The 24,992-nt window shown below is 38.6% G+C and overlaps 1 protein-coding gene across 3 annotated transcripts; it reads right to left on the bottom strand.

Moving 5' to 3' along the window:
* VSTM2A (V-set and transmembrane domain containing 2A) lies at window positions 1-24,654 on the bottom strand. 3 transcript variants are annotated; one of them, XM_057428848.1, is made up of 5 exons: window positions 23,992-24,653; window positions 21,665-21,831; window positions 20,773-20,823; window positions 17,105-17,441; window positions 1-305 (listed from the first exon to the last, which is right to left on the bottom strand). In XM_057428848.1, the coding sequence occupies exons 1-5, from the start codon at window positions 24,068-24,070 to the stop codon at window positions 229-231; spliced, it is 711 nt and encodes a 236-aa protein (XP_057284831.1). In that variant the 5' UTR covers window positions 24,071-24,653; the 3' UTR covers window positions 1-228. The 3 variants fall into 3 exon arrangements, with proteins under 3 accessions (XP_057284831.1, XP_057284830.1, XP_057284832.1); XM_057428847.1 differs by having other exon boundaries at window positions 1-183; window positions 23,992-24,650; XM_057428849.1 differs by lacking the exon at window positions 1-305 and adding an exon at window positions 306-443 and having other exon boundaries at window positions 23,992-24,654.
* Window positions 24,655-24,992: the final 338 nt, after the last annotated feature.

The raw sequence follows: 24,992 nt of genomic DNA, 5'->3' as shown, positions 1-24,992 counted from the left end.
TGTGGTATCCTCTTCTTTTTATAATATGTATTTATTTTATTTATTTAGTAATTTTGTTTGTACTTCCTGAAGAAGGTGCTCCTTGTGTAGAGATTTAGAGTACATTGGGTGCAGAGTGGTGGTTGGAGGTTAGGGTCAACTTTGCTGTCCGCTCCATGGATTTTACAGGCGATTTGCTCTTTGCTTTAAGAAGAGAAAGTGATATTGGAAAAAGTCAGCACTTTTAGATTAAAGCAAAGCACCCTTCACAAAGCCACAAACAAGAAGCAGGACAGAAAGTCCATGGCTTGTAGCTATCCTCGCACCTGCGGAAGAAGTTATAAGATATTCGCTCATCTTGCAGATTTCCAATGCTCCTTATAAGGCTGTTTTAAACACATACATTTATATATTTAATTAGCTTGCCAGGTTGGCTCTGGTGCCCATGAATGTCTTGGCATGCACTGCAAATAACAACACATACAAAATATTTCAGTCCCAGGGAGGTTTTTTTTTTGTTTTGCTTTTGTTTTTTGTCTTTTAAAACATTATCCAGAAAAAACATATATACCAAGAGGAACAAACTCAAATACCTTCCACCTCAGAGTGTTCTTTACAAAATCATTTCCAGCATCACATCAGCTGCTAACAAAAATGTCATCTACAGGCTAGAATATTTTCTTGTAAAACAGAGGAGATACTGGCAAATGGCTGTGCTATTTACAAGGGGGAAACAGATTGCTAAGGAGTTTGGACTATTGTTGAGAAATTATGTTTTCATAGATTTTTTTTTCTTTTCAGAAAGCTATGAAAACAATGGTACATATCATTATTTCTAAACCCATGACTTTATATTAACGATGTTGTCGAAATAAAAACATTTAGAACTAAACTAATTAAACTCAAATGTTTGCACACCAAGGATATAGCTATTTAGATGTCTTACATACCAAGTCTCAGCACCTGATAACTCCCTATATCATAAAGAATTACATTCAGAATTTATACATACTACTTGAGGTGAAAACCATAAATTTAATTTGGTTACAGTATGAATAAAAGTTCAAATTATAACAGGTTAATGTATGATGAATAGATTTTATAGCTGTGTTGTATACTTGAAAAGAATGAGTGTTATTGATGGGTACAGGCATCAATTCTATAACAAAGTGATAATGGTGTTATAAGCAGTCCATAATAATGCTGGACTTTTAACAACTGGTTATGTTTTAAAAAAACTATTAAACATGTATAAGCTGTTTTTGTAAAGAATTTTATATTAAACTGAATGAAGGATTCCACTGCAACCCCAATAAGCACATTTATCATCTCATCAAGAATATACACAATGAAAACAAAAAGAACTCAATGCAAATGCTCATTGTTTTAAAAGTTTTCAGATGTTTTGTACAACACTTGTACATCATTTCTCTGTATCTGCTAACAATGTTTGTAAGTGTAGCAAGAAGTATTTCTGTTCCTGTCTTTGGTAATTTTTTCCCTTCAAAAATGGGGATTAAACTAAATCCCAATTCTCTGAACACTGCTTCATTTTGCAAATACATGGTTTGAGACATTGCATACACAGTAGTTGCCATAAAAGACTCTTAAGTCTTCTGTCACATACACAAGAACTTCTAAGCAACAGTGATATTTCAATTATCCATGTGTGAACTGAATTTCTAAATGAATATTAACATTTAAATGGAAACATGTCTCAAAGACATTGCTAAGATTTTCAAATAAGTCCAAGGGACCTGTGAACTTTGTTCCTACTGAACGCAGGCAGGAGTGGGAAGCCTACTTTTCTCTTAGCCATCTGACAATGATACCCTACCTGTCCTACACTTCAGTAGTTTGCTGGGCTTCTCAAAACACTTGTTCTGCATTAGGTCATCAGCAAATTTATTGTAACTTCTTGCTGTGGGTTGTTCTCATACAGATAATGTTTATAATCTTGCCCCAAAGGTTGAGTTTAATTTCTGTGTTTGGTTATACTGCAGCATAGTTTTGTTCTCTGTTTTACACAAGATGTAACATTTGTCATTTGTCACATTTTTAAAAAGGCTTTTCTTTCCCTAAGTTAGCAGAACTTGGTTAGAATCCTTGTTAGAGTTAGATAATTTAATGATGTATTGAATTATTTTCACTTGGTTTATCTCATTTAAATTTTTTTTTTTTTTTTGATTGAACTAGAGAAATACACTGCTCAAGATAATTCCAAAGAGGTCTTTGGAGACCCATTTCCTCTGCACAAAATATGTACAACACAAATAAGGATGAACACTCAGTAGAGTCTCAAGGATATTTTTATAAGAGCTTTTTAAACTGTTAATGGCATTATAATTTGAGAATTTGAAAGCTGTAATGTCTGGAAGAGAAACAGTATGATACAAAATAGGTTTGACAAACTATTTTGCAGTGGGAAAAGCAGCACCATAACATTTGCAGGCAAAGCAAATATTTATTTTGGTTTGTCTTTTTTTTTTTCAGTATGTCAATCTGTAGCTTTCCAAATTAGGGGTCATATATTGCATAAACATGAAGCCTTTTTATTTATAATGTTCAGGTTCTGCATAAATCATGACTTTCCTCCAATTCAGGGCATATGTTATAATTGCATGTTCTACAGTGACATATACGATGAAGTGCACCCTCATCTTTTCAGTGATTCATTATGAAATATAGTTGAAGTTTAAATATATTTAGGTTTCTTTTTTTCTGGAGATATGTAAAAGAATTGTATTTTTTCTTTCATGAACCCAAGTATTTCTTCAGATTTTGTATGGGTGAAAGCTGCAAATGAAGAATAATAACATAGCAAAGCAAAAAACAGCCTTTTTAGGGTTTTTTTTGCCTTTTTTGTATTCTGTCATATCTGCTCATACTCTATTATTTTGGTTTTCATCTTGATAAAGGATAAATGACCAGAAATAGGCAGAATTTTCCATTTTGACTGTGAATCTAAAACTTATAAGGTGTTTAAATGAAAGATTTAGTTTCACTATTTTTAGACTCAAATGTGAAGCAAAGGACAGATCAGAACCCAAATGTCTCAAAGCCACAAATTATCCACATTCAGACATTTCATGCATATGCGGTTTTGGTGTACATTTCTGACCAGAACTTAAACAGTATCACTGTAACAGTGAGTACAGTAATATAAGTAAAAATCTGTTGATCTGGCTGTGTATTTGCTAAATCAATTACTCATTTCCCCACCATTTCTAACATTATCTTTTAATTAACATAACGAGAACTAAAAGAAATTTTACTGCAGGTCAGTAACACTGGATTAAGCTATGTTAGCCTCAAAGACAGTAACCTGGACGAACAGCAGTAATACGTATACATATATTGTTTTTATATATGGGTCAAGGATTTTCATATTTTGACCTGTCAGCACTGGCATCCAGTTAAATGCTTCCTGTGAGATACAAATTCCCATGTGTTGTCTTTTGTTTCCTGCCACTGACATATATCCAAAAGAGCAAATATTAATTAAATACTCAACCTTCTCCTGCAAACAAATTCCGTGTTGCCAAACATGTGATCACAAGATAAGTTTTGTGCAGCAGCATGAAAGGGTAGTTAACGATATTAAGCTCTTTGTGATTTATTCAAATACATGATTTACTTAAATGCTAGAAAAACATAGATAAAACAATAGTGAAAAATAATTGTGATCTAAGTGTTTAAGATGATCATAGAATCATAGAATGGTTTGGATTGGAAGAGACCTTAAAAATCATTTTGTTCCAACCCCCCTGACATGCGCAGGGACACCTTCCACTAGACCAGGTTGCTCAAAGTGCCATCCAGCCTGGCCTTGAACACTGCGAGGGACGGGACAGCCACAGCTCTTATGGGCAATATGTGCCAGTGCCTTACCTCCCTGATAGTGAAGATCTTTCTCCTAATGTCTAATCTAAATCTCCCCTCTTTCAGTTTAAATTCATTTCTCCTTGTGCGGTCCCTATACACGCTTGTAAAAAGTCCCTCTCCAGATTACTTTTAGGCCCTGTTTTAGGTATTGGAAGACTGTCATCTAATAAAATAATTTGTCTCACAGATGTTGAACCAGATTTCATGGCTGATAGTGTCTGTACCAAATAGCTAAACATCAATTTTGTTCTGTTAATGAGATTAATTTTAGAGCATCAAAGTACAAAATAAAGCAAGAAGCTATTAGCAAAACCTAACTGATGAAAAAGCTATTCTCTGCATGCTTCTGAGCCTCAATACTTGCCTGAAAACTGCATTAATTCTTACAGTTATGCTTACAATGAGTAGTGTATTTTCACATAAATAACATAATAAACCTGTGAATTCAAAAACACTGCTTTAATATTTTAATAAACGTTTAAGTTTAGTGAGGGTATCCATGAGTTTCCTATAATAAGTAAGACACTGATCACAATGGAAGACTAATGCCTAGTAAAGTCCCTGTTTTATGCTGACCAGTATAGCAGAAATACAACCAGTCACACAAAAGACTGTCCTATATTCTCTTTATGTATCATATGATGTCAAAATAGCCTTGCATATATATGGGGGGTATATATTCTGCTTCTGCTGAATATGAGTTGATTTTGCTGTAAAACTGGTTTCTAAAAGCACAGGGGCATTGAAAGCTTTAAAATTTTATTTTTCAGGAATTTGTGCTGATATTTTCCATCTTTAATACCTGGTTTGCTATTTTGCAACACTCAGATTTGCTTTTAGAGTTAGATTTGAACTAGCCTCCTTGTCCGCCACTGCAGAAATCACATGAAATCATAATTTTGTGTTATTTCCATGTAAAGTAAGTAAAAATTAATGAAATACCTGCCTTAATTTTACTGGGTATATTAATGAACTATAAGATTTATTGGAAGACGTTTGCAGTTTTGCATCCATAAAAACAGATGAAACCAAGTATGGTTGATTTTATTTAAAGTTTGATTTGAATACTTCTTTCACAGGTCTTTCTTAAATAAATAGATTCTTCCTCTCTGGTCTCCCAAGTACTATCACTTTTATTCCTCTAAATGAAGAAATCAGTGTTTCCTATAGCTCTTCTATATTGCTGGAATATATACACACACTCAAGAAGAAAATTTCCCTTCCACAAAGGTAAGATCCCCTTTTACTTCTTCAGGGGATTGACTTGTGTAATTTAAGGTTCTATCACCTGTGTTTGATTTTGGGGAACTGAATGACAAAAGATGAGCAGTAAGTAGCATATGCAAGCCTCCTAAGGTAAGCAGTTTTGCTTAGACTTTTACTTTTTTTTCATTGGCTGTACGGTAGTCAGCCTAAAATAGTGTGAATTGTCTTTGGCAAACATGCCAAACAGGGCAAAGAAATTCATCTTACCAGAAGAAAAGTTCTGGCTTTCATGTTGTTTTGTTTGTTTGGTTGGTTTGGTTTGGTTTGGTTTGTTGTTGTTGTTTTGTTTATTTTTTTCTTTCTGTTTTTGGGGGGGGTGTTGGTTGGTTTTTGTGTGGTTTTTTTTTGGGTGTTGTTTTTTTTTTTTTGTGGGTTTTCTGTTTTGGGTTTTTTGGTGGTTTTTTTTGTTGTTTTGTTTTGTTTGGGATTATTTTTTACATTTTGGAAGAAAACTATTCCATCCAAATTGATGGAAATTTAGAATAAATGTGCATTGAATTTCCCTGAAGTCTACTTATACTTTGGATCCAGAATGCAGCTCTGGTCATCTGCTGTGTGTTACTTTTTTGCCAGTGATGTACAGAAGAACAGAGGTGGAAGAGGGATGGGATCCCAGATGGATGGTTATCCCCTAGCTTTCAGTAGGTTAGGTGCCCAGTTGAACTGAGGTATTCAGTCCTGTCATGGTGCAAAAGAAAGTGGCAACTTTCCAAACCTGAGTAGAGGAGAGACTTCTGCTGGAGTTTTGAGCTACTGAGCTCAGAGTTCCTGAAGCTGTTTCTGGGCTAACCCAAGTTACAGCCTTTAACTTGCCGTATCCTACACCTAAAGCCACTTTCTAACACAAACTTGAGATGGAAATACTTGGGAAAGGAAAAACCTGAGGAGAGTTCAAACACAGGCAGCATGTAGTAAAATGATACTTGGCTTCAGGCAGTGATGCAGGACAAGACATAATAAATCTATACAGGGATAATAGGGTATGAAGGGAGAAAGAAGAGTGAGACTTTGATTTCCTGCAGTTTCACAATGTCAAGATGGACAAAAGGATAATTATGGGTGCACTGGTATGAACAAACATGGGATTTTACATTCAGGCCACTTTCTATAGCATCGTTTACGTCAACACATACCTAAGGAAACATTTAAATCTTTTCTTCCTCTGCAGCATATCTGAGAGCCATGGGTTTCTTTGTAGTTCTTCAAACAGTGCTCTTGTCCAGCTCTTAATTCATTAAACACTTGACTAGAACCAGACTTCTTAATTGGGACATCATGCATTATAAAGGAGCTAAAATTATCTCTGCCATCATTCTCAAAGATGAAAATGAAATCATCAAAATGACCGGACCCTGTCATCATTTAACCTTGAACAGGCAAGAATGGTAAATGGGAAGTGCACCAACATTTATAGATTTTCATACTCTTCTGATTAAAATAGTAAAAAATCACTGCATAGTTTGAATACAGTTTTTCAGGAAGATGAACTTCATAGTGTAGTTGGCTTACTACACCTCCATGGCAATTTTTGCATTCTTGTATGATGCCATTTATTTTGTAATTCACAATTTCCATTGTCATCAGTGCATTTCCTTCTACTTTCATCTCTAGCTTTGTTTAAATTGTGTTAGTAAGTGGTTCAGGGCTAAGTAACGTTTTACATATTAGCTTGATTAGGAAATCTTGTTACAGTTTTGCCTTGGCTTCATGAGTGTTACTCATTTTCCAAGCAGTGATTTTGAGTTTTGTTCAAATGTTTATGCTTCTTGGAAACTTATTTAGGCTATTTTGGACTGAGAGTGAGTCTAGCTATCTGGACAGACTATTCTGAAAAAAAACAGCTTCTGAAATTCTAATGTACCTAGCATTTTCATGTGATGCTCTCATAAACAAGTTTAGAGTAGTAAAGTAGCAGTAAGTTAAGTGCCTATTTGGTGAAATTAAATATAGTTGACTTGTCTCTGCAGGTGATATGCATGAGCATATCAGAGTTAAAATGATTTTTTAACCTAAGGTACACAGAGTTCAGCTTTAGATATACCCAGAAGCATATTCCTCCCTCTAGTAGCTTAAAACTTCTGTTTTGCACTCAGCTACTTCAAATTTCATGTGTTCAGCCAAGGATATAGTGAGTTCTTGATGTCTCTGTATTGTTTAGTGGCTGTAAAACTATGACTACTTCCATAATTATACATTTATTATACTATGGAAGCTTTTTTGTCTTAATACTCAAACTTCCCTGACAGACTTTCTTTTCTTAGAATGACATTCTGCCTACTTGGGTCTCACAGTTACAAATGTTCAGGCATCAGACATTTGTAGCAAATATCCTAATTCTCCTCCTCCCTTAGTTGATGTTTGAGCCTGCAAAGTTTTGAAGTTTTTTTGTTTGTTTATTTGTGGGTTTATTTGTGTGTGGTTGGTTGGTTGGTTGGGGTTTTTTACACTGAGTATCTTTTTATGTGTATAAGTAATGCATTGACTTCAGCTGATTCTATTTCAGTGAGAGAGTACTTTTCTGGGAAAAGAGTTGCTAAGAGAGATGTTTGCAAATAGTCTATAAAACACCAGTGTTGGCTATTTAAATAAAAATAGCATGAGAAGCAGTCCAACATTGCAACAGCTAAGAGCTGAGGGGATTGGAAGGCAAGCTCAAGAAAATGCAGGCCCTAAATTGGTTAATTGGTATTGAGAACCAGTAGCAGTGTGCTTTATGACTGGTCTTATCAGCACTGGGCACATTTCTCTCTTTCCCTATTCCTACAAACCGCAGATAAAATATCTTACCTTCTTTTTTAATGTGTGGCAGGAAAATACAGAAACTGATGAATTTCTATTTATCTGTGTGAAATGCCTGATTCCAAAGCAAATTCTTTTTTTTCTGTGTGACTGTCCTGTGATTATAAATCCTCATCTATTTACCTGCATAAAGTTGTACCCATCTGAATTAAGGTAGAAACTTGGGCTGTTAACAAAAATTCTTGAATTGACCCTTTTGTGAGTAACTTGCTTCTGCCGTTGGAACTAAGTATGGCTCCATGCAAATTGATCAGCATTCTTGCAGTATGTATAAATGTGTTCATATTTGATATATGCCACATTGTAATTAAACTTAACAGAGCCATTTCTGAAAGATACCATAAAGTTGCAACAAGAGTTTCATTTGAAGAAAAATAGAACCCAACTTGTCTTTTTCTTCTGGTGCTTTTGGCATCCTGTTCATCTTTTCATCTATCAGAAAAAAATCTTAAGTGGGATGATACTTTATATTACTCTATCATCTTCAACAGCACTGTCATACCAATAAAAACATACACAGAGAGGGGTATTATAATATAAAAAGAAGGAAAATTATAATTCTTTGTAAATATTTCAGCATGAGATGTTCAATCCTCTTCTCTCTTTTCACATCTTACACAGCTTAAGCTTATGCTTGATATACGGTCAACCTGATCTATTTTTATCATTTATATAAAATGTATTTTCATGGAACTCAGCTAAGCTCCCATTTATCTGCACCCATTTGACTGGATATTTTCTTCTGTCTGATTCCTAGATGGTAAGTGTTTTGAGTCAGGGACCATTCTTCTGATCCTTTGTTTGCCCAGTGGATAATGCAGTCGTTACAGAGATTAAAACAATGCATCTGAAAAACAGAACATACCTCTGTCTAAGGGCTATGAATCACGAGCTCTTAATGATTGAGCTGGAGCAGTTTAAAATGATAGTTCTTCCATCTCTCTACGACACCCTCTTATGAAAATTAACCCCCCAAATAGTAGGAGTGATATCAGCAAACCCCATGCCATTTTTTTGTCAATATAACAACCCAATGGTTTAGTTTATCAGCTGTCATAGAGGTTTATTTTATAGAGGCTTATGTCATAGAATTTTAATTTAATGTTCAACCAGGAACCTATTTCCTTCTGACTGGGACAAGACAGGGACTTTGGGTGGGCAACATTTTAAACTATTAGAGCTAAAGCAGATTTCACAAGTCAGAGCTTTCATCCTTGCTACACCAAAAAAAAAAAAAAACAAAAAACAATGTTATCACCCCTACAGCCACAGTGTACTAGTTTTAAAATGGTGGATTGTGAGAAGGAAGTTTTAAGTATTTGTGCCAAATCCTGTATTAATTCTATCTCCTTCACATTCTATATGGTTCAATTTTTCTACTTTGATTTCAGATCTTTTTACCTTTCTCATCATACTTCTGAGACGTGTGATCAATCATCATCATGGAATGTCATTAATCGTTGTTCAAAGACTATTCAAATATAAGATGGTCGCTGATCAGTACATATTGTATGCATGTGAATAATTCAAGAGTACAAAGTAGGTAATCGACCTGTTATTTTGGCAGAGTTTCAGACAAGCACAATGCAATGTAGCTATATTCTCAAACAGTATTATTCTACTAAAGGGCTTTGAACTATCTGAATATATAGCTCTCTGCAAGACCTACTGCTAGTTCTTGGCTTCATAACAGATTTATTATTGCTCCCTGACAAAATATCTTGCCTTTTTAACTCTTTTTTCACTTGCACAGAATAAACTGGAGATGGATACACCATCTTCTGTAATCATGTAGAAGTCACTATTATAGTTATCACAGCCCTACAGTTGTGGTTTGGTGGCCAAAAGCCTCTGTCAGTGGTACAGGCAACAGCAGTATCTGAGGGAATAACAGTAGAAATAGGACTGGCAGCAGAAATAGCATCCAGATTTGCTATCTGTATTTTTGTTGCTGTTGGTGAGCACATAAATCATATGCATGATGCACTAGGAATACTGGCTGTGGCAGCTTTCACATTTTTATTGTCCTCAGCACATTAGGTAGCTTTGTTCCAACACAGCAGCATTTGTTAGTAGGTGGGGGGATGAATTTCACTGAGTTGGATCAGACTGGATCACCCCCATACAGGCAGGATAGCAAGTTGCACTGCCGAAAAGTATGATGCAACTTCCTTACAATCTGGTAAAATGAAGGGTTTGAGGCAGTCTTTTCTTCACAAGGCAACTAGGAAGATCATCTGCTGCTCTACAAATGACATCTGGCATTATCATCAGCAAAGCAGGATTAATTGATTATTACTGTGGCTGTAAAGGAAGTAATGTGTCTGGAATATCTTTGAAGATCATGAATTACTTAATCAAATGGCAAACCCCTGTCCAGAGAATAAGAAAATACTAAGAGTGTTGAGCCGTCTAGGTAGTCCAGCCTAAGATTTCAGAGATAAAGACTAGAAAGAAGTTGATCCAAGTTAAAGGAAAAGCACACAGAAACCCTGAAGCAACAAAATTCACAACCAAGAATGTCCCTGAATCCGAATGAGCTGAAAATAGAAGCTTTCAGGTATTTTTCTTCCCTTCATTCTGCTCCCAGACAGCTTCACTGTCAGAAACTTCTTCAGGGAGTACAAACTGGGTGAAGCTTAGATTCTTCTTTTAATTCACTTTCACTTTCTGAGCAGAGGAGAATTAATCTTCATCCTCATGCTTGAGCCAAATTTTTTTGCTATTGTAAATGAATGCCATTCTTTTGGCTTCAGCAGAATTGTTTCCATTCCAATCAGCAGATAATTCTACTCACTGTGTGATGCAAAATATTTTCATAATGAAGTTAAGGCACCATAGAAGGAAACTTCCTGCGTCACATTTGAGAAACAGGTGAAAATGTCCTCTGATTTGCTCTATAGGTGTCAATTAACAAATGGGTTGTGTTTTGAAACAAGAAAATCCCATCAGTTATTTCAAAAGCAGGCCCTGCCACGTATGCTTCAACCTCTGATTACCAAGGACAAGCTACCTCATAGTGTAGCAGTGAAAAACAATTTGGGTGAGCTGACAAACAACTCATAAACAGCTTTTTTTCTCTCTTCCATTTTTCTTTCCTTCCTTTCCTTTCTTCTCTTTCTTTACTGTGTGGCCCATCTGCAGTCTTTCCAGTGGTTAATTACCTAAGAAAGTTATATTGGGCATGTAGAACAGAATGACTATGAATCAGCTACTCAGGAAACTCCTGTGGGGTCCCCTACCAGATCTTTATATACCACTTTTGTTCTAAAGGTAAGGTGAGTCTGAAAGGTTCATATTTTAGCTGTTTTTAAACAGCTAATACAAAAAAAAAGACATAATTAAGCGCATGTGCAGCAGTAGCAGATGGACAGCAAAATATACTGATAAGGTTACTAAAAGAAAAAAAGATCTTAACATACATGTGTCTAGATAAACAACAATGTAGATGGAGAAGAGGTAAAATGAGTTCCTTAACTTTGTGCATTTAGTTCCTGCTGTGTCTGTCCTCACTGTTTCTGGACTGGTTTCATAGGAGCCAAATATGTAGTGTAGTATCCAAAGACAGTTTTCCATGTTTTCATGCATCTAACCTGTACTGTATCTGAAAAAGCAACTGCTCAAGAGTAGTTCAGGCTATGTTTGAATTCTGAAAATGGAAATCTGCCATGGAGTCCCTCTTCCTGTAGTAGGCTGTTTCTAATTTGCCATTACTTGCTTTCTCAAATTCCCTCTTACCCCTACTTATGATTAGCTAAGGTTATTCAACATTTTTTTCCAAACACCATTACTTTTACAGGAATACGATTTACAGGGGAGATGTAAGTTTAAGGACAGAATCCATGATTATTTCAAAATCTGAGAAGACCGTGATTTTCTTCTATGATTCAGTATTCATGCTTCACCATGGGCATAACTAAGGATGAAAATAATACCTCTGATTTCAGAGATGTTTCAAACTAAGCATACCTTGTCTAGCATGAGCATGTGGGATTGAGATGTTAAAACTTGTAGAACACCAAAAATGAACACATATTGTTTGGCGAGCGTTTTCTGTTCTTAGTTCCTCAAGCTGTATTTTTGTAAGAGGAAAAGAAAATAATAGAAAGGTGACAGTGGTGTACTATCAGTCGTTAGCAATGGCAGCGAAGGATGGTTACAAAAAATAGATACCATTTTGCTTGTGATGGGAGTTAGAACTGCAGATCCACCAAAACCAGTTCAGTTTTACTAAACACTAGGAACGGGATATTAAATACTTGTATGTGTTTGGTTCTATCAGTAAGTACACACATATAAGAAACTAAGATATAGGCTTTTTGAATGAAACATAGGGCAGTAGTGAGTTCATCCTGTGTTGGAAATCCTGGACTAAAAAAAATGGGTTTAGCTGCTGTTAAGACCTGGTTTTGTCAACAAAGTTACTTGGAGCACATTAGCACTTTTCAGAAGATGCTTACTGTTTCAAGGTCAACAACTAACTGGTTGATAGGGCTACACCAATTACCATGGGAAGAATTTATTCCATTATTTCAGAGAAGCTAAAAAAGTGAAGTGGCTTTGTAGCAGGATGAGAGAACCAAAGTGTAAATTTCAAGTAAGAACAGAGATTATAGTGTACACAGGTGCAACATGGGATAGACCTTGCATCACCTTTTGATAGAATTTCTGAGGATGGCTGGATAAGGTTCAGAACAAGAAGAACAAAACCATCATTTGTTTTTTGCTTTAATGTAGTCCTAATGAAATAGAGACTTGAATGTTTGTTGTTCAACAATCACTGTTAGTGGCTCCCAGCCACATGGTTTCAGAAACAGCAGCCACAAAAGATAAAGTCTTTCTCTTAGTGAAGAAAGAAGAAATGTTGGCTGTTGACATAGTGCAGGCTAGAGCAGACTTTTTGTCCCTTCGCTTTAAGAGGAAAAGTAACATAAAAGAGCAATTAAAAAAAAGACCAAACAAAAAAAAACAAACCAAAAGCAAACAAATCACAGAAGTTGCTTTATATTCCATATGATTCCAAACTGGACATAAAATTTGTGCTTACAGTAAGCTGATAAAATATTCCTGGACTCTGTAGATAATTAATAATAGAGGCAGGAAGGAATGTCATTGGTTTATCAGGATCACCAGACTGAAGAAATATGTTTTCATCCTCTTCTTTTGTTTTCATACCTGATATTCAGCTTCTCAGCATGATTTATGATGCCAAGAATCCTGGTTGTTCTGTCTTAGGTAAGGGACACCTTCTCCTTTATGCTCCAGTTCAAGTCACTCACTGCAACTTTGCTACCATCACAAGAACAGTTTTGGCACGTAGCTGCGTTAATAGTTGAATTTGTTACAACAGGAAAGAACAAAAAGTTGCTGGAAATGTGGAGTCTGTGTGCAGGAGGTCAGAAAATTAACCTAATGTCACTTCTTCATTTGGAGCTAATTCTTCTTGAGTTCTCTGAACCTGATCTTGAGTCTGCAAATCAACTAACAGCTTTGAGCGCTTTAACAGAGCATTGGCAGAACAGGATGAGTTTGGGGGTTATACACATTCTCAGCACACCAAATTCTGCAGCCTTTTGTGTTGCTATAAAGTTGAGTGACTTGAATGAAGGTAGCAAAGTTTGTCTAGATTTATATCCATGAAACAGTGAGATTTGGTACAGCCTGCCTGTAGATTATTTAGCTTCCTTTTACTGGAATTCTTGCACCTCAGTTAATTGCAACATTGCTTAAGAGTTACAAGGCTCTGTGAGAACTCTGTACTTTCCCCTTTGGACTAAGATACATTGCTATGAATTATGCAGGGACAAATGTCTGTCACTCCACCTACATAGGACATTTTCTGGATATATGTAGATTAGCCTGTCAAATTACTTAGATTCCTCTTAAGATGTGATGGCTTACTTCATCTACTGCAGCCCATGAATATGAAATGAAAGGGTCAAGCTATGTTAGCTTTGACTTTTTCTTTCCTGACTTCTTTGACTTTGAGGTATACATTCAGTGCCTCTCAGTATATTATCTGAAGATTGTCTGTGGGAGATATTCTCTTTACCTCTTTCTTCCCATATTGGATTAAGCTAACAATAACAAATACCTCTTACAGTCACACAGCATTTTTCAGAGCAGCACAAAACGCTTTATGGACCTCACATCACTTCATCAGCCCTGGCTATGTAGCTCCCTCATAGCTATCATAGATATTCTTACTTTTATGTAAAAGAGAATGGCAGAAATATCTGTTCAGTTGGGAAATGCTGATATTTTTAAATGGCAGTGGCTGTAAACTGCTTTTCTAAACAACCTATTAAATATCGTTAAGAAAGAAGTGAAATTCTGTGGTGTGCTTGAGGATTGAAGGATTTAAGCAGAGTGCAACCTACAACACTAAATTTTGGGAACAAAATATTCATATAATCAGAGCCAATCTTATATCAGTAGCCGAGTTCTTAAAAAATAGCTGAATACAGATATTCAAATAATTTTGCAGTGTCATGTTTCCCTTTGCTGTAAATGTATTCTGCAGTAGTCTGTGAGCGTGGAAGTAAAAATTATTGCTTGCCAATAACTATACACTAGCTCTCTAATATTGGAGAATATTTGATACAATTACCCATGGTTAATAGTATTTTTCTCATCAAACGGTATTGCTGAAATCAATGTATTACTCAACATAAACAAACACATCACAATCACCCCGTATGTCTGTCAAATAGAAATGTGGTTAACAGTAATAAATTTGTGTTTAACCATGTTTCTGTGTTCTAGACTGGATGGATACATTGCTTACATGTAATGCAATCACACAGCAGTCTTGTGCACATGCATATACTTAGCATGATTTTGAAGAAGGGAAGAGTTTCTCATTTGACAGTATAAGGAGACTGTGTTGATTCGTGGTATCATAAAATGAAAGACTGTTATAGGCTATGACACCTCCTCTCTCTGCTTTTCTGACGTCTCACAACTGATATCTTCCCTTTCTTAGCTGAAGTTGCTCCTCAGAGTTAAATAGAGCTAAAAATCCTCACTGCCTTTTGCTCCTGTGGGTATTTCTATTGGTGTAGAGTGAGTATAAAATGGAGTGAAAATCCAGATCTCACCAAAGCTGGAAAATTAAGACCAGATTTTCTCAAGGAGAAAGGAAAGTGAATCCTGGTTCTCAAGAGTTAAACTGATGCTCATCAAACTACCACCAATAATTACTGTGTAACAAGTGACCATTAAATTGAAATTAAGCCTAATATAGATTCTTGGTACACACTTTTTTCCTCAGTAGATGAGCTTCACCTCTGTTGAATGCAGCATTAATCTGTGCTTCACAGTAAAACAAATGAATTAATAAACTATGTTTTAATCTGTTTAATTTTAAAATAATTTATGATTTGGTTTCTCTGTACTTCATCTGCAGTAATCTTTGCTCAAGGAAAAAAATTACAGATTAAGTTTTTCTATGATTTCTTTTTTTTTTTTTTTACAGGGACCTTTCCATGTAATAACCTATTACCTCTCAAGTAACAAATGTCCAGCAATCAGTCAAGATATTGTTTGAAATAAAGACATAAACAATATTATGGATTCAGTTATATATCCAAAGTGATTTAGTGGATTACCTGTTGTGTGCACACTTTGGCTGCAATGCAGTATAGTCTATAGGTACATATTTCATAAACTTGTGACTATTTTAATTAATTTCACATAGAACTGAAGAGAAACCAGAGTTTTCACTTTACAGAAAAGTCTGCTACTTTGAAATGTATGAGCCCAATGGAAAATAAGCAATATATACATTTCTCTAAAAGGAAAGTCATAGTAGAAAGATGATTTTAAATCAATTGAGATACTTTTCTTCTAACAGCTTAAACATTTTTGAAAGAGCTAAAAAATGAAAGTGGCTTCATTTCAGGGAAACAGAACCGAATGTAACTTATAAATAAATTTGAAAACTATGCAGAGGTAAAATAGTGGTGGTATGTGCATCATCTTTTCTAGTACCAATAAGAATTTTTATATGAATAATCATAGTGCTCCAATCCGTAAAGAAATGTATTTTCCTTATCAAAATGTTTTTCTAATAGTATGCCTGCAAGATTGAAGTGATTTTTACAATAGGTGTGCTGTGAAATTTGTTGTATTCCCAGGTTTGGTTTTGATGAGATGGCATTTGCTAGCAGATAAATGATGCATCAGAACAAACAAGGTTAGTTTCCATTATATATATTCAGCTCGGTTCTGATCTGCCTTATATTGGGCCTTCAGTGTAAGCAGAAGTGATCCAGAAACCCTTAAACCTGCACAGTTTGTTTTCCAGAGAATTTTTGAGTATTTACAACGTCTTAGTTTTTTATCCTGTGCATCTCTCTATTGCAGTCATGCAGTGATCAACATCTGCACCTCCTGTATATTCACGTACCTTCACATAACTGTGAATTTTACTGTACCAATGTAGAAAACTCAGACTTATATTGACTGCAGGTTATTTATACAGTGTTGTACAAAATCTCTCAAACGAAATGAATAGTATGCTAGTCTCTACGTGACAAATAATTGAGGCACGGACATTTCGATACATGATTCAAAGCTAATGGTCAAGCAGCTGAAGATGAGAAGGGCACGTTCTCTGAGGAGCCCATGATCTTTCTAAGGCCTATACAAGGGAGAAACAATCTGGTATATCTAAGATCTGCTTAGATTTAGAAGTCAAATTCCTTATGGAAGTAGGATTGTTACTAGAAGTAGATTAATTTTGCCAGATGTGAGAGATAGGTGTTAGGTGACTGGTGTAAATTAACTTATGAAGAAACAATTCTGAATGGGAGTTTTATTTCATTTATCATGCATAGCCATCTTAAGATGAGTCATTCACTGACATGCTCCTCTGTTTCTACACACACTACAGGGAAGCTAAGCTTTGATTTAAAAGCTAAACTTAGGTGGATAAAGCCAGTAGAGATAAAATCCACGTATAGGAATTTAAGGCTTTTTGCTGTTTCTGCCCAGAAGCTTATTCTTCAGGTTTTAGGAAGTAAGGAGATAGCAGGAAGAATAGAGCCAGAAAGAAGGAGGAATAAATGACCACCACACTCTTCTAGTCACAATTCCTGGTTACCTTGTTGAGTTAGCCTCCTTCTACATGCCGGAAAGCAATCAAATGAAAGCTCAAAATGCTTTACCATACCTGATTGTGGACTTTGTTTGGGAATTTTGGCTGCTGCTTCAGGGCTGGAGGTGGCACGCACACGCTGATTGGCAGAGTTATGGATGCTACTTGGAACAGCTGCTGAGATGTTTTTGCGAGGTTTCATGTCTTGCAACCACATTGGAGATGCCTCAAAGGCTTGCATTCGCCGAGAGTGGCTGTTAGCATTGACTTTGAGAAACGCCTGGGCCTTGTATTCCTGAAGGTCTCCATAGTTGGCATCGGTCACCCTGCACTCATACAAGCCTTCATCCTTTTTCCTCACTTTTGAAATCTGAAGCTTGTGGGAGATGTCATTCCCTTGTACTTTCACTGTCTGCAAATTTGCCAGGAGAACAAACAAACAAACATGTTGTCAGGTGTTGTTCTCTGGAAAGACTCTACCAATGTAGTGCCAAATTAATCAGTGGTGTGATTGTGCTTACTGCAGGGAAGTTGCATCAGGGATGAGCATGATTATTTGTATCTAGGAGGAGGTGTGATGTCTTTGTTTCTAAAACTGTTCAGATGATTTGCTCTGAAAGGCTAATTGGCATCAGACAAACAATCCAAACTACCATGTTCATTCCAATTAATTACTTAAGCTCATGAAGACACTTCATTAGCTTTCTTACATAAATGTAATATCTGTGCACTTCATCAGTTAAACCTTTCAATTAGTTCACTTTATTGAATAATTCAGCTTTTGGACTTGTGCATTAACAGTTTTGTTGGAAATGTTGGCCAATATTTAAACTTCCTTAATAACAATTTCTTGGATTAGCTTGTAGTCTCCACTACAATGAAACTGATCTTTGACATTCAGTTTGTCTCATTCAGGCGTGTACCTATGGTATTTCTTGTTTATTAACTATAACAAGACATCTTGTGCCAGGTAGTTCCTTTTGTCTCATCTATAGAGGTGCATGTTTATTAGAAGTCACATATTTCTGCAGCACATATTCAAGTAGCACATATTCAAGATCATTTTAAAAGTTGTCAGCTAAAATAACTCCTGATTTATTTTTAATTGCTTTTAATATTTGAGGGTAACATAACTTATTTTTGTCTCACATAATTAAAATACACATGAGTAAATTATGCATCCAGAAATTCATGATAGCTATTAAGATTCATTAGGGAAGGTAACACATACTCCTTTCTGTATGTTCATCACTTCAGAGAATTTATATTTAATTAATTGTTTATTACTCTCTATATGGATGAATATCTCTTGCCCCACAGGAAGCCAGTTAAAAGGGATTTACTGGGACAGAAAACCAGCTTTGAAGAACTCCTGAACCCAGTTTACATCCACCATTACATGTTTATGGATGTAAATGTGGCTTTGTGTTTTATCACTGACAGGCAATGAGGAAACATCAGAGTGATGCGTATATGGTAGACCATGAAAATGGAGAACTGTTCAACTGAAACTAGGCAAGTGCTATTGGTGATTATACAACATATTGCTTCTGCTAGCTTGGTATGCTGCAGTCACCAGTGTTGGCAAAGCACCTATTCTGCCTGCTTGATAAATTGAAGAGTAATAATTGTGAATATATTATTGCTTTAAGGTACTGGATGGACTTTACAGCCTGTTGTGTTTTATCCAGCTCGAAATTTATACTTGGCAAACTGAGTTGGAAGTATGGATTGCATACTTTCAGGCATAACATATGCAATAATAATTACATGGAACGTGCTGGACAGTTATTTAAACCATATTCAATAATAATATATCTCTACTGAACTGTTCATATTCTGCAAAAGGATTAAAGAAAGTTCATATGAATGGAAGGAGGATCTTTAGGTCATATCCTACGCTAATTTGCTCCACTGCAATATCTGCTAAGTTAACCGTGTTGCGTAACACTAATGAAAAACAGAATTTGTTTTAGGAATTTAGAAATTTGCGGTCAGCATGTATGCATGTTTTCAATTTATTCCTAATTATCACTTAAAACCAGTAGAAGCAGTGTATTTCAGCACAGCTTAAAACCTCATTTAGTATATTTTACCAGTTCTGTAAAGAATTTATGAAATGCACTTAAATTTTGCTCCCCTCTTCATGAAGATACTTCCCAGTAGTACTAATGGAGACTCTGTGTTTGCCTTCAAGGAGGAAAAAAAGGAAGGCTACATTTGTAACAAGTGTAGATTGTCAACCTAATGTTGACTTTTTTTAATTGCAAAAATAAAATGTTAGCTTATAAAAACACTGGCTAAATACCCCCTCATGAATTACTACCATACATAATGAGAGAGATTTTTCAGTTGAAGGATGGGACAAGCTTTACAACTTGTACTGAGTCACAGACCTCATGGATTGCTATTGTAATTTTGAACGGCCAGTATTGATAAGGAATTAATTGGCTTACAGTACTACATCTAGTGGAATAGTATCCAAAGACCACATGTGGGCCTCATTTGTAACATAGTCTACTAACGGAACTGAAGATACAGTTGACAACACAAATAGTTTCTAGTGTATGGTGAAAAGTATCATAGGAAATCTAAGTATGGCTAGATTATGTATCATTTTGAATATCATGTACTCAAATTCTCTCTTATAAATGCCCTTCAGCTACACCTAGCTGCACTTCGAGCCAATGTAATTACTTGGTTAATTATTTGCTGGCATCAAAAAACAGCAAAGGATTTAACATAAATTTTTCACCTCTGTCACTTGTTTAAGCTTTGCTGGTACTTCTTTGGCTGTAGCTAAAAGGCACTTCTGAAGGGATTGTGTCTGAGAAAGAGAAAACCCCTGTGGGTTGATAAAGGAATACCCATGCTACACTATCTGCCAATTATCTGTGTCTTTCCACTGCAGTAAGCACCACACCAAGACCTCACCACCATACATTAGTTAGGATGCAGAGGGAAGAGGGTCTGAACTCTGCTGAAGTCAGGGGCTGGCTATGGCTGTACCTGGCACACAGTACAGGTCTGCTGAGTAAGGCATCCTTCCCCTGGACAAGGGTTGGAGCAACGTTGCTCCTAATTTTGTTGAGACAGCTTTCTAACTTAACTTTGAAACATCATATTGGTAACTATGCTGTCAGAACCCCACTTCCCTAAGAAACAGTTTCAGTGGCCAAAAGTGGAGACCTCCCAGTGGGGAGGTCTTGTCCAAAGACTTTATGAGCTTTTTTCTGCCAGCCGATATGAACCTGGGAAAGCACCCGTTTAAACACTTGGAAACTCCACTGAAGGGAAGCACAGCTTCATGACCAAATTCCAGCCTTAAACCCAGCTTTGGCACGATACGACGGGCTCAGCAGTCACCAAGGGTAAATGGAAACAGGAAGTATAAGGACGGGTGCAGACTGGCTGCTTCCTGGGATGGAAGCAAGAGCCTTCTGAAGGTCTGCCTGGACCTCGCTTCATGCACGGAGTCTCAAGGAGGGGAAGGCTTCTTAGGGCAGGATTGGTACCCTCTGCCGGGGCCGGCGTGGAAGGAGCTGAGAAAGGAGTCACCCTTCGGCTTCAGCATCCGGTGAGTGTGGGGAGGGGATGCCCGGGGGGAGGGAGGACGGGACCACCCTCGCCGTACCCAGCCGTGCCTGCTCCGGGGTGGCCGCCGGCAGCGCCTGGGGTGGGATGCGCCTCCGGCAGGGCCGGCCCGGCGGACGGGGGTGCCCGCGCCTTGCGCCGCCACTTACGCTGATCTTGGTGCCGTCGCTGTCCAGGTCCCGCTCGGGCAGGAGCTCCACCTGTAGGGAGAGCAGCGCGCCGTCGGTAGCCAGCCCCCTGCTGGGGACCACGCCGACCCGCACCCCCCGCCCTGCCAAGCAGCGCTGCGAGCGGTGGGCGCGCCGCGTGTGCCCCCTGCGGGCCGCGCCGGGCTGGGGAGGGGCGCGGGCAGCTGGGCACCCCAGGGAGCGCGGCAAGCGGGGCACAGACCTACGGACGGACCCGCCTCGCACCCGGCTTCATTGGGGCTGCTGAGCTCCGAGACCCTGGCAGAAGGGGAAGGGAGGAACTGCCCTGGGTGACGGTGTAAGCGCACATGGCCCCCTTTGGCCACTCGGAAGGCTGAAATTGCGCTGTTGTATGGGTTTTATCTTCTTCTTTGGGGCATTGTTTCCCCCCCTCCGCTCCCAAATGTGTGCCTTCCTGTGGCAGCTGCACGCAGAGTTAGGGCTGCCAACTTGGCTGCACCAGCTGTAAATTGGAGGGCACGTGTAGGATCTTGCCATTTGGGAGATGAAAAAAAATCCCACTAGGAGCAGTCTCTGAACAGCTGCTTTCCGAAAGGAAAATGAAACAGAGAAAAAAAAAAATTAGACTTTGGAAATCCATGAGGTTTTGTGAACATCCCTAAGCTGCATCCCGAGAGTGACAGGCACCAAAGGCACTGTCCCTTGAGGTGGGTATTTTTCTCTGCAGGTTTTTGTGCTGCTAGTTCATGGTCAAAATTAAGTCCCTGGGGAGATCCAGAACCTCCCTCTGCTTCCTCCTTCTCTCCCCCCTTCTCTCCTTCCATCTCCACCCTTTCTCCCATGGCACTCATTCCCTGGGTGGTTTGGGAATCCCACAGCAGAAGATCAGTACCTGAGTGCCTGTCACCTCAGCTCCAGCCTCTTGGTCCTCAGCCGCCCTCAGAAACCACCACTGAATTTCAAGGTACACTGAAGCGGAGCCACTTTGGAAAGCACAAGACATCTCCACATTCTGCCCTTCAGTGGCAGTGACATTTCGGGGAAACTCAGTGAATTTTGCTGCAAAACAAATGCATAACATGTTGGGATCTCCTCACGCCACTCATTGTTTATTCTCTGATTTTTGTGTTGCTTTTTTCTCCTTTCTCTGTTTCAAATTAATTTATCTCTTTTCTCATTGCCCCTCTTTTCTGATTTTCCAGTTTCTCCACACATTGTTCATTCTTCCCCCCCCCCCCTCCCCGGGTTTCTCTCATAAACAGCTTGTGCCCTTATGCACAAATCTGCCTTCTTTACAGTCTAAGCTCTGCTTGTGGGAAATGCTGTAGACCGCCCTGGTTGCTCCCATAGGCTAGTAAAGTTTCATGTAATTAGGTCCAAATACCCTTGGGCAGAATGCAGTATTTCACTGGACTCACTGAGGGATTTTGTGCAAGACCAATCTGGGAGAGGAAAAAGGAGATCAGACTGATTTATTGTATTTTGTAGGGCTGAGCTGGAGACGTGCAAATTGTTAAACCTTCCACAGCCGGCTGACATAGCTTATGGAACGGGCACTCTTCTGAGGCACAGGTCACAACCACTCATCAAAATGCCGATTTCAAAGGCTTTACGTGAGTTAGTTACTCTTTCTGAGAACCTCTGCCTACATAATCAGACCAAGGAGCAATACATCTTGTGTTTCTCAGCCCTGGTAGGCACTTCCTAGAGCTAACCTTCACCTTTGTATCCCAGTTCTTTGACAAACAGGATCTACCCATTTCAGTGTAGCACTGCTAGGTTTAAACACTAATCCTGAGGGACACAGTTCAGGGCACCAGTATCATCCTTTCTTATAACTCACTTTAAAGATGTGCAGCATAACGAAACATGATAGTCAAGTGAGGGGGGCTACAGACAAACAACACAATAAATAAAACCTGTGTTTCAAAAAGGGAAAAATTTGGAAAGACCTTGCAATGTTGCTTTCTGTTATGCATCATTACAGACTGACTAGAATGTATTATGATGGGAAGGAAATATTGCTCATTGTCTCCTCCCCTCTTTCTTGCTCTTTATCTAGTCTTCCTAGCTAACCTGGAACTGGTGGGATAATTTAGTAGCCTGTGTTACTTCTTTCTCCTTTTAGATTTGTGCTTGGCAACAGATATTTAGCAAAGCTACTAGCTTTGTGGTTTACGGTGCCCCTTTTTCTGCCCACCTCCCTCACCCTTCTTCCTCCGCCGCCGCCCACCCAGCCAGCGGTTGCTAGTCATCGGGTTAAACTGAGAACTCTGCATTTTGTGTATTCGGGGCTTGTAAGTTTGGTTGGTTGGGGTTGTTTTCGCTAGTTTGTCCGTTCCCTATCCTCCTGGCCAGTGCGTGCGAGCGGTGTGGGGTCGCGTAGGGGGATGCTGTCGGCATCCTCCCGCGATCGCACCGCCGCGCGCAGCAGCGGGAGCTGCCGGCAGGGAACGGCGGGAGCAGGGGTCTCCCCCGCGCGATCTGTCCATGGTGCTAACAGCGTCGCAGCCGCCTCCTGATCCCAAACAACAGGCTCCTGCAGCGCTGGAGCTGCTTGAAATGCAAAGGCGCGCCTTTAGGCGGGGAGGGAGGAAGCATGGAGACGGGGGGGGGGGGGGGGGGGGGAGGGCTTTAAAGAAGTAGATTTTGTCTTTTTCTCCCCTTTTTTCTATTACCCCCTTTTTTTTTTGGGGGGGGGAATACAGATAGTCACAGACTCGAAATGAAGGTCTAAGTATTGCAGGAAGATAGGAGAGGAAAGGGGAGGCAGCACTAAAGGAGGATCAATGTTTTGAGAGAGGCAGTAGATTTACCCACCTGATACTTGGTCTGAATGCGATAATTATGCACGCACGGGTAGGTGTTTATTGTATGCATACATGCACATACACAGACATACACTACCCAAACACATGTATGTCCATTCACCAACAGTCCTTTACTCTTCTGAGAGGTGTCTCTTATTTCCCCCTTTGCAACCAAGTAACGGAAGCCTGTTTTATTCCCACTTTGGGAAAACTTCTCACTTCTGTTCCTATTTAAAGACAATATTTAACCTAAGTGTAAGCCTGATGCCTGGTGTCTTCATCTCCTACCCACTGTGTGCTTTTTTCCTTTTAGTCTCCTTTTCCTCTTATCCTCCTCCCCCTAATCCTGTTCTCAGTCTGTTTTAGCATTGAAAAACATACACACGGATTTGACAATAAGTGATCTTACCTTGGGTAGAAAGTCCTTGTTGAATATACATAACTGAAAAGAAAATGAATCCAACATAAGCTAGAAAGATCCCCATCATTCCAAGACGAAGAAGAAGTCACATCAGGGTAATAAAAGCCAAAGGTGCCCTCAAAAAAGGAAGAATTGATATATGAGTGTGTGTATGTATCTCTAAATACGTGAACAGAGAGATGTTACAAAAAGGCTCTGTATTGTAGCCCTAGCTGCAACACTGGCAGCATTCTGCTACTCAGTGGAGTCTTTTTCTTTGGGAAGAGGGAGTATTGCAATATAGTGTGGTTCAGATGAGCCGTCTCAGGCGCTGTGTTGCTTGAAGTCCAGATTCAGACTAAAAAAAAAAAAAAACAAAAAACACACAAAAAAAAACAAACAAACCGTTGAAAAGTGGGTATCAGCTGCCTTCTGTGCCTTTTTTCAGCTACCTGGCAGCTTCGGCCAACGTCAGCTCTTGCTGCTCAGGATGGCGTGATGACTGCCCTCCCTACACACTGATACAGCTCGAGAAGAGGGGAGTGGGGGAGAGAAGGGGGGAGGGGGGAAGAGAGAGAACTCTACTGTGCTTGTACTGCTTCAACTTTTCCCTCTAATGGCTGCGATAATGCCTTTAACCCTTCCCTCTCTCTCCGTTCCCTACACTTCTCTACCTGCTCTGACTTCTACTGGCTCCGATGCTGGGGTAAACCTGAGCTTTTTTTTTTTTTTTTCTTTCTTTTTTGCATAGTCCACAGCTTGTGATTGTAGAGAGAGCAGGGAGTCTTTCTTGCACTCATGCAATCTTCGGTCTTATGTTCGAAAACGTTCAGTGGCTAGGAGGGCAATGCAGTGGTTTGATTTTTTTGGTGAGTTAAGCTGTTCCTGTTTTCTGCTTTTTCTCTCCCTCTTACAGGGTCTAAGAGAGGAAAATAGTTACTCAGTAATCCTACTGCGCTCACTATTGCCTGCCCCAAATAACTGCTTCCAGCATCTTACATTAAAATGTT

Source organism: Pezoporus wallicus, unplaced genomic scaffold (genome assembly GCF_028554395.1).
Source record: "Pezoporus wallicus isolate ANWC-B61680 ecotype Strahan unplaced genomic scaffold, APGP_CSIRO_Pwel_v1 contig_6658, whole genome shotgun sequence".
Lineage (NCBI taxonomy): Eukaryota > Metazoa > Chordata > Aves > Psittaciformes > Psittacidae > Pezoporus > Pezoporus wallicus.
This window is presented reverse-complemented; position numbering and strand designations above follow the sequence as displayed.

Bases quoted from the DNA above. Each gene is read 5' to 3' on its own strand.
- VSTM2A (XM_057428847.1), bottom strand. From the start codon at position 24,070: ATGATGGGGATCTTTCTAGCTTATGTTGGATTCATTTTCTTTTCAGTT. The intron at 17,442-20,772 runs GTAAGTGGCGGC...GCAAATTTGCAG, and splicing joins GCGACGGCACCAAGATCAGC to ACAGTGAAAGTACAAGGGAA. The intron at 184-17,104 runs GTATGGTAAAGC...CTCTTCTTAAAG, and splicing joins CAAACAAAGTCCACAATCAG to CAAAGAGCAAATCGCCTGTA.